This window comes from Argopecten irradians, chromosome 9, assembly GCF_041381155.1.
Source record: "Argopecten irradians isolate NY chromosome 9, Ai_NY, whole genome shotgun sequence".
NCBI classification, from domain to species: Eukaryota; Metazoa; Mollusca; class Bivalvia; order Pectinida; family Pectinidae; genus Argopecten; species Argopecten irradians.
This window is the reverse complement of record NC_091142.1, coordinates 19,253,234-19,269,371: the sequence shown is the minus strand read 5'-3', so window position 1 is coordinate 19,269,371 and position 16,138 is coordinate 19,253,234. Positions and strand designations below refer to the sequence as shown.

The 16,138-nt window shown below is 33.4% G+C and overlaps 1 protein-coding gene across 1 annotated transcript; it reads right to left on the bottom strand.

Annotated features, from left to right (window-relative positions):
* Positions 1-13,086: 13,086 nt before the first annotated feature.
* Positions 13,087-15,868, bottom strand: LOC138330856 (beta-1,3-galactosyltransferase brn-like). Its single transcript, XM_069278358.1, has one exon. It carries the CDS (start codon positions 15,726-15,728, stop codon positions 14,685-14,687), a length of 1,044 nt encoding a protein of 347 aa, XP_069134459.1. The 5' UTR covers positions 15,729-15,868; the 3' UTR covers positions 13,087-14,684.
* Positions 15,869-16,138: the final 270 nt, after the last annotated feature.

Below are 16,138 nucleotides of genomic sequence, written 5' to 3'. Positions count from 1 at the left end.
TATTAATTGTATGATATTTATATATGTAAGTATGATATATAATTATAATTATAAATATTAAATATGTAGTCATTGAATTCATAGTTTGATATCTGCTGTTTCAAGGATCATAATTCTACAGGTAAAGAATTAATAGTTTTAAAATTAAATCACAGTGTGTTTGCCTCACATTTTATAAGAATGGTATACAACTATCATTCAAACTAATGCATGGCACCATTAACATACATTTCAACTCCAAATGAAGTAGTTATATAAGTCAACCCTCGTTAACAATTAAATATTGTTTTGTTCTTGGAGATCTCATTAATGAATTCTCAATATTAGGACAGTTGTGTTAAACACTTACAGGGACACAGTTACTCTCAGGTGATATCAATCATATATTAAAGTGATAATCATATTTATATATCAAGTTAAGTATTTCCATTATAAATAATAATTTTAAAAAAATGATTTAAAATGAATAAATGCTATGCATGGGCATTGATCTCAATATGTGACGTCATACTTTGACAAGAGCATTTGTGTGCCAGGTCTTGTGTTTTATATAAAACAAGCACAATAAGTAGAGGTATAACAGGCGTGTACGTACATACCGGAACACATTTAAATCTGAACAGCAAAGGATTTACCAACAAGCACGAGATAGTAAATTATATAATCACCTCAATCATTTTGTGTTCTACTTATTTGGACAAATTCGAATTTTTAACTATAACAGTTACATCATGGGACCTTATATTAACCTTCATTCACAGTTCAGGAACTGACACAGCTACAAGTCTATTATGTAATAGCTATAGTTACAGGTATAGACTAGAAAATTTGTTTGTATGCAAAGGCACACACTTTCTCTTTCCTACAATAAATAAATGAAATAAATATACATGTGGGATTTAAGGTACATAACTGTATTGTAATTTCTCAGTTGGACAACTAATTATTAAAGGTCAATTAAAATTATACGGTAAAGTAATATTCTGTGTGATTCAATTTGCTGTCATTTTACTTTCATTTTATGAGTCACACATTCATGCCTAATGTATGTGCAACAAAGAAGTCGTGCTGATCATGATTTCATTTATGATGCTGGTTTCGATACTCATTACTTTCATCAGTCACAGTGTTAGAGTAAAGGCATGTACAACTCACATGTTATTTCAACCTAAATGGTCACTGGTATGTCATGGTGTTCATTTTGTAAGTTAATTGGGAATGACTTAATGTAATTTAATTGTTGGTATTGAGTTGTCAAAACTGTAGAAAAGTTTAGAATTTGTGGTTTATACATGTATATCCATAATTAAACCATTTAAAGATGTGTCGATTCATGATCATTTAGATAGCAGAACTTGAAACATAAACATTGCATTTTGTTTTGCTAGTGTTTTCAGCCCCTTCATGCAACTGTGCTAATATTGTGATATTTGGATACAAGAGTTTAGATGACATACATATATTTGTACCTATAATACTGTAGCTAATAACTAGCATCACTTACAATATTAAGTACTGACTAGTTTAATTTGCCCTTAGCAAGTGACACAGGCCCCTGAATTTTTTAAGAAATCACTGTCCAATTAAAAAAACCACTTTCAGAATAACAGATGTGCTGAACTAAAAGGTTTGGGGGTTGGGGTGAGGCTAACATAGTCAGTTGCATTGGGATTCCTTAAAAAAGGGGAGGGGGTCCGTGAAATAGGAGGCCTTGATTGCATTGTGGAGAGTCGGTATAGACCGTCTCTTGTGGCAGGATCCTAGGGATTCGGACTCGCATGCAATCAAATCTGACTTCAATCTAGTTCTAGGTTAGGTCTCATCCATGATTTACCATGGGGGGGCAGGACTTTTAGTCCACTCCCGAGGAAAACCGGGTGGGACATCGTAGGCTCTGTTAGGTCTCATCCATGTTTACCATGGGGAGACAAGAATTTTAGTTTAAAACTAAAATTAGTTCACTCCTGAGGCACCAGGTGGGACGACCTAGTAACTTCACTGGTGCTAATTACCACTGGGGAGTTCTTATGATTTACCCAGGGGACAGCAACAGATTTATAGATGGAATATCTATGTAATGTGATACATGTATATAGATACATGGCTGATATGCGCAGTGCTGATATGCACAAAATGGCAGTTCATCAACTGGATTGTCGTACGATTGTTCTCACTCAAAATTACTTTGGGGAGATATGAGACCAACCCGTGCTTTCCCTGGGGCTGATGTGCCATTAAGTGTATGTTATACACAGGCGGTCAATTCCGTGTTCTTAGGATCCTTCCTGACATTGCTATGGCCTATATAAGTGCAAATATGGTAAGAGGAAGATTACATGTACCTTAAATTAAATTGTGGTTTTTCATGGGAGAAGGTATGTTTTGCAGGCACTAGTTCGTAATTGTAGGATACCGATAATCAATAAAGCTTTATGGCGTTCATTGTTTTGGTTTTAACCGGACATCTGAAAGGAAAATAATTTTGCAATTTTGAGAACTGAATCCAGTTTGTCGTATTTAAATATAGTATGTTAACTCGATTTCCATATGAAAACCATTAAATACGATTTTAAAAATCATTTATGCGAAATTATGTCTGTTTGCACTTTTATATATTTCATATCAAAATGAGGAAAAACCAAGAGAATTACTTTTTTGATTTTAATGTAAATTTTTCATCGAAATTTGACGGACTTTCCACATACATGTTATTAATATAATTTGGCCCTTTTAAAGGTAATAAATAGAATTCGTGTGATTGAACTTTCAATGAATGCCAAATAAACAGAGGCATATTTAACATTCATGGAATTTGCCTCTGTCCAGTTTGCATTCATATTGGCTATGAATGCCAACTGAAAGACGTTCAATGCTTAAGAAAATACATAACAATCTACAAAATTTTATCAGCATTTGCATTTCTGCTATCAACATAAAGTCAGGTTCAAATATAACCGTCCATGGAAAGGATACATCGTGGACATCAGAAAATTGTAAGGGCTGCCCCCATTGCATCTCTGTGACATCGCCGCACTTTTGGTTTTGCGTTTACTTCAGCATTCATTGAATAATAACATTAATGTGTAAACAACCAACCAATCAACCATCTACGATAGACAAGTGAGTAAAGTATAAAGATATAGTATCTCTACCCTTTACCTCTAGCTGATAGCTGTCTTTTTCACCCGTACAGTCAACCAAGATTGTTTAGCTCAGAATCATATGTCATATTGGTCTCTTAACAAAATTCTTTACTCATCCCATGTTTTTAACACGAGTTAAAATTTTAAAAAGTTTTAAATAACTACAATCCCTGTTGTGTTGCATCGAAGATCTGGAGGTTATCACTTGAGCATTTGCAAGAAATGCAAAAATGGTAAGACACATCTGTTTAAAAAGAGTTAAATCGCGCATGATGTGTAAATTTTTAACAAGAGTTAAGTAGATTAGAATGGAACTATCTTATGTATTGAATCTGATTATAATATAATTAGTCTTGAAATGCTATCAAATCTTAGGATAGATAAATAATTGTCATTAAATAATTACTTACATAATATATACTAATAATAATAAAAAATACTGTTAGAGGTATCTTCATGATTCCAACTGTTCCGAAATCAGAATGATTTTTTAGTGTTCCAGCAAAATTAATGTATTTTATTTTTCTTACTTTTTGAGAAAATCAACTTTTTATGTCCCTGTTCCCCCGATGCAAAAATTCACTTGGAAGGTCTTTATCACTACGGTGTTGATTCCGTTTGAAAACAAGCGTTCTGACGCCCTTCGAATTTGCGAGTTCAAACTCAACAAAAGTAGCGGAACAATATATTAATATCAATAAACCAGATATTTCCAGCACTAATATCGAGATTAATCAGGCATAGAACCCGATACTAGCTATAGATAATAAGAACAGTTGCGTATGGATATATTGCGATGTGAGTAAATAAATGATTAATTTCTTTATTCTGATTACCATTTCTAAATTTAACGATTTGATCCCGAACATTCCAATGACGTCACTTTTTAGTCCTCTATGAGCCCGGGTGATTCGACCTTGCAAGCTGAGGTTTTGAAGGATTGAATAAGCATTCATTTGTGTTATTACGGTGGCAATTTGCACTCATATACAGCTTAACATAGTTTAACATAATAGTGTTACTTTATCTTGAAACATTTCATTATTTAAAGGGCCACTACCTTTCCGAAACGGCTTTTAATTTTTAAAATAGAAATGTAAAACGAGATCAATAATTTTGTAGAGTCGCTAAAGTTATTAACTATACGTTTACTAGCACACTTATCAGCACCTTCAGAACTGTTTAATTAGAATAAATAAAATGTTAATTTTCATAACGCGGGTCGTTTTATGTTTCCCGCCGTCGTCCTAAATGCCGCGCGGTAGTCGACTATCACTGCGCCAGACGGCAAAACAGCGAAATGAATCTCCACTGTTATCGTACATAAGACAGGAAATCTTGCATATGTTTGGTATTGTAACCTCATCTTAAGCCATCGATATATATTTTCTTTTGTTATTAATGTTTTTAAGAAACCTTTAAATCTTGCTCCGGAAAGGTAGTGGGCCTTTAAACGTCACTTTGACAAAAAGAAACAGTAGGCCTACGTAGGCTACAATGTAAATCTTACAGCGTTAGTGGATACAATGTTTCGTTTAGTAGATGAAATTCATGAAATATTGCACAAAAACATCATTAACATGCTTCTGAAACATATAATTTATTATTTGAATTGAATATGTTTGACATTGTGTGTAAAAAATCTATTTTGGTCTTTCGCCGTCGAAAACCGATGAAACCGCGGTACCACTGGGTTGCGAGCAGCTATCGTGATTTTTTCGTGTTTTTTTTTTCTTATTCATTAAAAAAGCGATCTTTGAAGACTTAAGACTATCTCTAGTCCAAAAGGTTTTGGCAATAGCATTCATTTTTTTATATTTGAGTTGAATGTCGGGAACAGATCCGATTTGGTGCATAGACTGTGCATTGTATAACTCATTCCTCTCAGGGGTTGTCTTCACCGACGTTCGAGCATATCAGACAAAAAAAATCAATAAAATAACAAACAAAGATTATCGTATACCAGGTATATTAAAGACACAAAAAACTTTGTGATTTGTGATCAATGTGTTATTATCATTTTTTCACTTTTCTTTATGCTGAAAAAACAGCTACATGCACATTACATTTACAAATTTTGATTTCTCCTATAAGGAAATACTCAATCATACATCATCAAAAAAATAACAATGTTATCTGCTTCTTATAAAAAAAAAATCACTGTATATACAAAAGCAGAAATCTGGCTTAGTGTTAACGTGCAGATCTTCTGACATTTCGATTCTCACCACCGACGGCAATGTTTTTTCGTTTTTTTTTTTTTTTCGTTTTTTTTTAATATATCATGCAAACATGCCTATTCAAACTATTCACAATATCTGGTGAGGGCTACATGTAGCTCTATTACTACAGAATAAATAATTATATATCTGAGGATTTACATCGGATATATACACGGTCAGTATCTTACAGTAGTTAGGCCAAGGACGTATCCCTGAATAGGCCTGTTAGTTTTATTTTGGTGTTGACACGGAAAGACGAGATGACTCCTGTCTCATTGACATTAAACCAAATCATTTATTTCATCTAGGCAAATAATAATTTAAAAAATCCATATACCGCCTGCAAGGAGACGTCCTAGGCCTATCGCTACCCACAATAAACTCGATCGTGGTCTTATACATATGTATCATTTAACTTTTCATCGATAATTTGATCCAGATATATCTGTCTTCGACAGTTATATTTAGAATTATGAATATGTGGAAGGAACGTATGTACAAGGTAAAAACAACCCATCTCAACTGCTATTCCTGGACCGTGAAATGTAATATTGGTCACCTCAGCCCAAGCACAGGGGCACCCAAATTATTCATCATGTAAAATAATTCCTATGTACGTCATGTCCACATGACTGAATATTGCGAAAAATGAATTATATATTATGTAAATATCGGTTAGCTTTTAATATAAATAATACATGATAATAATAACCAAAAAATCAACTTAATATGTCATCGAAAGTAATTGAAATAAGTCTTTTAATAGAGCAAAATAGTTTGTGTAAAGTATTTGATTAAAGTAAAGTAATCGATTACAGGTCAATTGCACTTGAAATCGATTATTATCGATTTCAGCATTTTCACCAAAGCAATCGATTATTAATTTAATGCATTTTGAAGTCTGACCTTTTAATATCATTTCCTGCAAACCAGGAAATTGGTGACTCAGACATACTCCTTACAATTTTGACATTTTGAGAGCGAATACAAATATATTCACCGAAGTACTACTTTAGAAAACTACCCCGCCTCGGGAAATAGACAAGTCTCGGGAAACCAGAAAATTGATATACCCCTCAACTCCATACTTTAACTGTATACTATCATCAGATTCTCTTTTTTTTGCTTTTTTAAAAGACTTGTTTAAATTCTCCATTTTGAGGGGTTGATGCCCGATGGGGGTAATTTGCGATATTACGAAAATAAATAAACCGCATTGAGGCTTGAATCCTTCCTCTTGCCGCGTCCCCGTCCCTGTAATCGCCCACGCCCACGCCCTCTTATGATGAGAGAGCATTGAAGACTCCGTCTTTAAGCTTGTGAACCTGGTGACACAGTGACAGTATATCAATTGAATTATAGCAGACACGTGTTACATGTACTTAATGACCTCTTTTCGACTGAACCAGCTAGCGCACATGCTTCTCCTGACCACGTGTGATATCTTCGGCATTCTCCGTTCGGTTGATTGCAAACATTTTACCGACTTTAAATGTTAAATATATTTGCTTGTAGGTACTTTTGAATTTTGTATTTGCGAGAAAGTGTATGCTTGAGGATATGTAATAAGTTGCATAACGCTTGGCTTCTGTTTTCAACGGTGAAATCTAAAGTTATAGACCCTTAACTTCGTGCAATTATGATTTTTCATTTTGAAGTCGGACGTGCAGACCATTGATTTAAACATATTTTACTTGCCTTTTTCGGTATTTGACAAAAACGACGGGGCACAAGTTCTTACAATTTATGGATAAGCACTCTTCAAACATACATATAAAATATACATATTAAAGACTAGTTGCTGCTTAATCATAAGATTTGAAGCTAAATATAGCGCAATAAAACGTATGCTATATATCATACAGTAGGGCCGCGATGGTCGAGTGGTTAAGATATCCCGACATATTACCACAAAGCCCTTCACCTCTTGGTTGCAGGTTCGAATGCTATGTTGTGCAGTTGCCAGGTACTAACCACTGGTCGGTGGTTTTTCCCCGGGTACTCCTGCTTTCCTACACCAAAACCTGGCACGTCCTAACAAGACATGGCTGATAATAGGGCGTTAAACTAATAAAACCAAACTAAATATTATATAGTGAAATCTACTCTAACGACCCCATGACTGTATAACGGCCGGTTTGTAGGTGTATATTAAAAGAGAACAGCCAGTAGGTAAAAAATATAAGGTTCCTAATTGTGTCGACGGTAATGAATGTGCGATGAAATAAAATGTTATTTTTCAGAAAGGCATTCTTATTTTTTTTTTCATTTCACGAAAAACAATTAACTTCCAAGCATCTGACCAGCCAAAAACATCAATGATAAAGTAAATACCCGGTTAAATATGTTCGTGGAAATCTAACAGCATTTCTACATTCATTTCTCCTTTTAAAAACAGGAGTATACATTTTTATCAAACATTTTGGGCTTCACCGAGATTTAATAGTACACTTAAGGATAAGTTTATATATATACATTGTACGTCGGTGAACTGATTTGAGCTTCAAGTGTAGTTTGTTTACTAGTTTCAAGGCTCACATATCATATATCGGAATGCATAATGCATTGCTGTATCGAAACTTGATAGCCTTTCCGTGTATTCCTAATGTTGTCATAACCTAATTACGGGAGTATTCTCAGTGTGACTGAAAGTAAGATATTAACCAAAGCTGTATAGTCCAAAGCTCAATACTTCGCTAAACTGGATTCGCCTTGATAATTCTTAACTCATATATATGTGGTGATTGCCCACATTTTATTTCGGAGTTGAAAACAACAATATTCTGCTTTATGGTATTCAAAGATTGATATACCAAAATAATTGTGTTATTTTGTTATGAAACATAACTTTTAGTGTTGAACATTTCAAATATTAAAATTGTTAGTACCGCATGCACTTGTCCTGATGGTGCTGTTTGGTAGCTATGACATTATATACTGCAGTGAGATTTAAAGTACTTCAATATGCAAGCGTTTCACCACTGCAAAGAGTCCTAAACTATCCTAGCGCTTACTCCCAAATCCTGTCTATTTTGATGATATATTGCGTCTGGCATATGCCAGACAAACACAGCAATTTATATGAGGCTTAAATTCGGTTAAATCGAGTAGAATATATCTTATATTAAAAGACAAAGACGTTTGCTCAATAAATCAATCAATCAATTGTTTAATCAATCAACACTTATAGCAATATTAATTTAACCTGAAAAATATGTTAACAAAAACTTAGTTTACAGACTGCGTTATATAGGAACATTTATTATTTTACAATTAATTATTTTGAACACTACCTAATGTTTGATCTTGTTTCATATCGACAAATATTTCACTCAATTGACACAGAGCAAATTCATACTTTACACTGATTATCATAAAAACTGTCTATTTAAATAAAATATGAAAAAAATAAAAGCTTACGAAAAAAAAATCGAAACGAGTGTCATTAATCTTGAGATTCAAACCGTATCAATAAAGACCATATTTCGGTCAAGTATTAATGCAACTGCTTACCTCAATTTAAATGCTTGTACATTTTACGGTATGTCTGGAGCGCAAGAGTTACATCCCTTGTCATGAAAATATGCTCTATCATTTCGTCCTGGCAAGATTCTAACTGAACTGTTGTTTTAAACAACAACAATTACGTTATTCGTATTCTGTTTTACTCTTTAGTTTGCTGCTACTTGTAGACCGTGTATAACCAATGGTATTAAATAATTTGCTAATAAATGTTTAAAAATAATGCATTGTTTATCTTAATGTCAAACAAATTGCGTCGCTGGAAGATAAATTCTTAGCCTCGATAACACCAAACAACTCAAAACACACCATCTCTTAGCAATGGAACTGAGCGTAAATCGAACTATGATTCGATGTAGGGTTTAAATGAAGATTTACATTCATTGTAGTTATGTCGAGATCGATGTGAAGCACCTTACCTGTGGTTGTGCCCATAAACTTTTAATTGTGTTATTTACACTGTTCGAAGGGAAACAACTCTTCTTTACCTTTATCAACTATAAACAACGTTAAAAAAGGATATAGTGGAGACTAAATGACTCTTCTCAAGCTGTCTTGGCAGATTTTGTTATGTGTGCAGTCACTGGGTGAAAGTTTTGACATGTTATGTTTTCTTCAGTAATCTATTCAAAACTATAAGGTTTGATAAATTTAGCTGTGAAAATCATTTAAATGGACAGAAAAGCATACATGATGCCCTATAGATGTTAGTTACAACACAGAAATTCCGCACTGTAAAAGTCTTGTTTTTATGCCTTATGTATGTTTAGATGGAATCATATATACAGAATGCAAAAACTCCTTTTAAACTACTAATTACATTGTAAAATATGAAATGAAATTGTAGACCTCAAATTGGCTTTTTTATCTGACACATGCACTCATTTTACTGCGTTGTAGGTGTAACTATGATGATAGTTGATGGTAATGCCAAAACTCATTTTCAACTCAATATTATTGGACTTTTGAAGTTAAAACATACATTTATTCAATAAAAATACCGTTATTCTTAAATTGTAAGTGGCTTCTGGTTATGAATAAAATATAAGATAATAAATTATATATAATAAAAGCTCTTCTGGATTTGTGAGGATGAAAAATAAATAACGTTAATATGGATGATAAATAATGATGAAACATCAAAATAGCGTTCGTATTTCAAGTAACTTAATAATAATAATGCAGAGGTCAAAACACCAGGTAACCCATCGTTAAGCGTTTAGAAATGTCCTTACAAGTCAACAACCTTTGATCCGCTGTTCCCTTCTTGTATCATGCATATATATGTATCGACAACCTTCAATTCGGGTCATTAAATATGTCTTATTGTATTTAAAAGGTCACGTATTAGAGACAACACCTTCAGATTTAATGTATGTTTGAAAAGTATTCAGGCCTATCTAACTAAGGGTGATAAAGGTTGTGTTTTTGTTTGCTTATGAGGACGTTTTTGTTAACATCAGTGCTGTTCACCTATCTTTAACCAACTCCAGTTAACCACGTATTTTTACGAGATACACATTTTTAGGGTAGTTTCGTGAGAGAGCTCGAACATGAGTTCTGATGTTTGAAACGTAAAATTAATTCACGGTTTTCAGTTATCAACAGCTCTTAATCAAATAATGTGGCACACAGTAATTGGTGTTTTATTGCTGCGTGAAATGATTTCTTGACACCTTGACTGAAATAACTTTTAATTAAAAAATCTAACTATACACGAGCTTGATAACTTTGTAAAAAACCTAAAACGAAAATATTTCATTTTACACGAAGAAAATGAATATATATGTTCCGATTAACACATGATCCTGATAATATATGTACGTGCATGAAGGATGCGGATTTCTTCAAATAATAAATATGAATAAAGGATATAATCCTAACCGTGTAGACAAAATATAATGTCGAATTTTCATGGCAGTCCGTTTCCTTTCTCAAAAAACACATTCCTCAAACATGCTCACATTGTGTATAGAATTAACAATAACAGAAATGATAGGACAAAGGAAACATATGCTAGAATAGAAAGACAGAAGGTGACATCTTATCAAGTTTTCTGACACAAATATTAATACAACAATTGTCCCATATTTTATCACTTATCGCTATAACGTCTTACGTTAAAAACCTGACATTGTGAGCGAATCGAATCGAAGCGGTTATGCTTATTCTGCTATCCACGTAATTGATCTTCTATCGAAGTAATGACTTGGTCTTTGTACATTTTAAATAGTATTCATCTCAGAATAACAAAAATGGATAAGGTTTTAATGATAACCTATAGGAACCTTGACCTTAGGGAACATTTTTATGACATGATGACGTGTGACAGATTTTATTAATTCATGTTTTATAGGTGAGGCGACACCAATAGCTTTTCAAGGTTTCGGAACACAGAGTGGAAACACTTTAGCCTTAATGTGTTATATGATGTATACATATAGCAAGTATGCCTTTACTAGACTGACCCGAGGTTTAAATTGTTGAAGTTAAAAACCCATTATATAGTATTATATCAAAAATATTTCAGCAGAGCGTTTGGTAATTCACGTTTTGAATCTCTTTGATTTGATACATTTGTACATGGTTTATGTTACATCTATATTTTTATTAAAGAGAGAAAGAAATAAAAGTATTAAAATATTTCCATTTGCTCGGGACCGACACTATAGAACCTTACCAACAAAAAAGGAAATTTATGAAAACATAATTCTCCTATAACTCCATTTGGTTTAGTGATATGTACATGTATAACATGTTCTGTGACGTCGCTCTGAACGACGTCATGACTTAATGACGTAATGCTTATTTTTGAGCGTATTTTCGTGGTACATGATGAAAAACCCTTATTATTCGATGTTATTTGCAACACTATTTTTAGTTATCATTTTGAAATATTGAGTATCCTAAAGATGGAATTTATGAAGTGTACTGCAGGTTTTGTGTTTATTTACATGTATTAAAATGAGATGATACCGCAGACTCCCAAAACATGACATTCACACATTATAACACATTGCACGCATGGTAGGCCTTTGGTTATCTTGTAGTGATATATATTTGTACAAGTAGATATTACGGTTAGAATAGTATTTAATTTTGCGTACTAGGTTTGACTATTAAGTTTCTTTTTCGGCATGGCTTATTCAGACATCGTTCGTCCATCCCGTATATTTGTGTCATGTGTGAATCAGTTTATCGATATTACAACATCAATCGTTGGTAAAATGTCTCATCGAAAACTTTTAAATGATGGGTGATCATACCTAACCTAAAAAAAAAAAAAAAAAAAAAAAAAAAAAATTAGTCGGTTTAACATTTTGCGATTTGGCCATAAGAGTATCTTATCAAATATCTCATCCATATGATTTGCTGTCAAACTTTTGCGGAAAACCGTAAAAATATTAACTCCGTTGTAGTTATAAAAATACTCCTAAGCAGGTCATAATAATGATTTTGACTATCTCTCATTAAGATTTTTTCTTCAGATATGACTTCCTATACATATAATATCGACCACTATTACTTTCGCTCAAAAACCTTCTTGGTCGTACATTGTGCGTTTTTTATGATCCTGTAAATGTACGTTACATGTTGCATTGGTGCTGCTCTTATCCAGACATTCATTATGTATGTATGGTACACTCGAGAGCATAAATAAGCAATTTAATTGACCTTATCCGAATGTTTCTACATTGTGGAACACATACATTTCTAATGTTTGCATATCGTGTCTTTTACTATGATTACAAAGCCGTTTGCGGTAGGTAATGGGATTATCTTTAAAAGCTGTCTCATTACTTCTCAAGTTTTGTGACAAATATGCACTATATTCTTTTTAGTGTTTATGACTATAGCGACTGTTTATATGTGCTCGTTTCTCACATGAGAGTCAGTCAACAGTGATGCTATGATAACTCCCCTTTACTTCACACATATATGCTTGGCTGGTTTACATAAATATACCCAGTTTAACAACCCTGATCACAGCTATAATAGCGAAGATATTGCTCCATAAAACAACCTTGTTCCACGGTTAAGTTGACACAGCTGACGCTGTCTATAGCCCAAACACATCAATTCTCGAAACACTTTTAATGCAATTCAAAACAGAAGAAAATATGATAATGTGTATCCGTGTATAAATAGAAACATGTTGGTTTAGACCAAAATATAGTTTAAGGTATTTATTTGTTTTATTGATCCAGAAATGCATTTCGTTAAAAATGATGCCGCCAACAATTGATCGGTAAAAATGGAGCAGATAACAACGCAGACATAGTTATATCTAACTAACATAAGAAATTCCCAAACCAGATTGAAGCAGCGTATGCAAACTTAATGTGAATGATGTCTTGATAAACAAAACGAGAAAAAAAACTTATCATCAAGTACTATATAAATGTGATTTCACAGATCCTAAGCTAATTTTTATATTACGTTGGTCAGATCTACCTGATACATCGAAACTACATTTTTAATATAAAATATTTACGCATGAGTGCATACGACTTAAAACATGACATGCCAATACTCATATGGTTTGTTTATATTGGTATGTAAAAATCGTGGTGTGTAGTTTGCACAGGTAAAACTGAGGCAATGAAACAATTTAAAATGGCTATAGATCCATATGCTTACCACCACTTCTTCGTTATGGAAAAGGATGTCTCTGTTATTAAAGTATTGTTTTATTCTCAAGCTGTCAAATTGAAATGATGAATTAATTTTATCATTATAATTTGTGATAGAACATTGACTTTAACTACATCTGAATTTACGAGTTCTGATTTATGCGTATGTGCTGTGAAAGTGTTGGTTCGAAATAGAACACAAATATGCCGTGGTTTCCAAACAACATACACAAATACCTACACACACGCATACACAGACAAAACACACATACAAGCACACCAAAATTACAAGCAACATATCGTCTACAAGGACAGATGCTTTGTTAAGAACACTTGTTTTGCGATTTTTCTCCATTTGCCCTTTAATTTTTTTTATTGGTTCACACAGCTTTAATGTCTGTTCGACAATAGAAATAATTTTTATACCTTTACATACCGTGTGCTATTAAGACGGTACTATGATTTTAACTAATTATGTAAATGAAAAAAACACAAAATGAATAATTTATAGCGGACACTAATTAGCAAGTACAAAAGTACCTGAACAACGACGCCATCGCATTATAGCTATTGCCATGTGATGTCACGCTCTATCTATCAACTGGGGCACTGTAACCAAACCTATTTTCCACGAACTCAGAAATGTTAACGTTCATATAGTAGTATCACTCTTTTGTGCGTTATTTGCGAATTGTGTTTGCGCAATCATTTATATAAGGACGCGTGACACTATTAGCTGATGCCATGTTTATAAATTTTTATGGATGGTTGTCGAACGTTACACAGACACGGTTGGCTAGTCACGTTTATGTTGAAAACTGGTATTAGCAAATACTTTTTTGTGGAAATGAACGTCAGGTTATATTAAGTATTTTAAAAAGCAAATTCATTTTAGTTATACAGCAGTAATCAGTTAGCGTGTTAAATAACGTCCATCGCTATATTGATCGTTCCATAATCGTACATCGTCGTGCCGCAGCAGCACATAACATTTATTTCGGAAATCACGTTTTTATATTAAAGAACATGCATGGTTCTAAAAATTGTTAACAAAGAAAACATATTTTGAAAGTACTGTTACATAGCACCAGATGTCATTACCCGTCTCTAAACTATTCAATTATGTTTTGATTTTCTAAAGAAAACAAATGATTCAATTGTCTTCAAATCAGAAATGTAAATTGACACTTCCAAGAAAAGGCACACATTTTCACTGCCTTAGAATATGAAAGTATATGTTGGACTGTTTGAAAGTCTGTCTTAGTTTTGAATTCGCCGTATACAATTTGACCAGGGTTTGTATACAAAACGTAAGGTGGAGGAACAAACCGATCGTCATGTTTGACGGTAACTCCGATTTTATGAGCAACTATTCCCAGATAGCTATCGTCGATCCCAAGGTATTTAACATAAGGAAATGCAAAAACTAGTTTGTCGGCTACTTGTTTGGACACAAGGTAGACCGCTCCGGCTAAATATGGTGGCCATCTGTCAAAAGGATACTCCTTAAATGTCACTTGCCATTTTGAAAATTTTGATCTCATTGGAGAGCTGCGTGGAAGCATATGCCCTATCATTAGATCATTGTCGTTGGACTGATCCAATGATTCTATGTAATCTAATGTATTTTTCACATTTAGATAATGATCGTCATCCACGAATACAATATGGGTGGCCCTATCACAGTATTGGACAGCCCAATTAAACCCCATTATCGTTTTATAGGTATTGTTCCGGTAGGCGTCTTGGAATGATTCCTGTACAATATCGCCATGTATGGCCACTTCGGCGTCCACATCTGCTTGAAGTTCAGCTTTATAAGCCAGAAGGAACACTATTTTTACATTTGGTGCATGCGTACTCCCCCATGTCTCACGTATAGCAATGCGTAAATGGAAGTTGTTGGCAGCAGATTTAACCAAGATCAAAAGAAATGGAGATTCATTTGAGATAAAATCACAGTGAGATTGAAAATGGATGTATTGAAATGGATGGGGATTGATCGGATTCATGTGAAGTTTTCTTCCATTCTTTTTAAAGTCCTTGTAACCTTTTATTAAATCCATATGAATTGGATAAGAAAATTTTGCAAAGGACACAGAGCCATCCTCTTTGTTAATAAAAATTAAAAACAAGATCATTAAAACTATTGGTGTCAATATAAAAAAGACTCTCAGAAATCGCTTTACAACAAAAAACGACCGCATTACTTCAGATGTATTCTTCGCTCTGTCTTATTCATTGCTTTATGTTTCGTCTTCTGTCTGTAATACATTGGTGGTGTTTCTATTAGCAACATTTGCAGAAATATCTTCTTCTCCTTTCATTTCCACGATCAATATTGCCGTCAAAGCTCCAAATCTGGAAACAGTAAAGCTATATATTAATAATCTTGTGTCTTGCTTTGGAATGCAATAATGTCATCCGATTAACCCGGTACAATATGCTGTTACAAAAATAACTTTACATAAATTATGTTTCAATAAAGGTACTGTAAACGTGGATAATTTTGGGAGTATTTAATTTCGCGATGTGCGAAATAAGAATTTCACGGTGTTGTTATTTTCGCAATTGATACACTTTTAACAATAAAGTTTATACATGGAAAAAAATATTA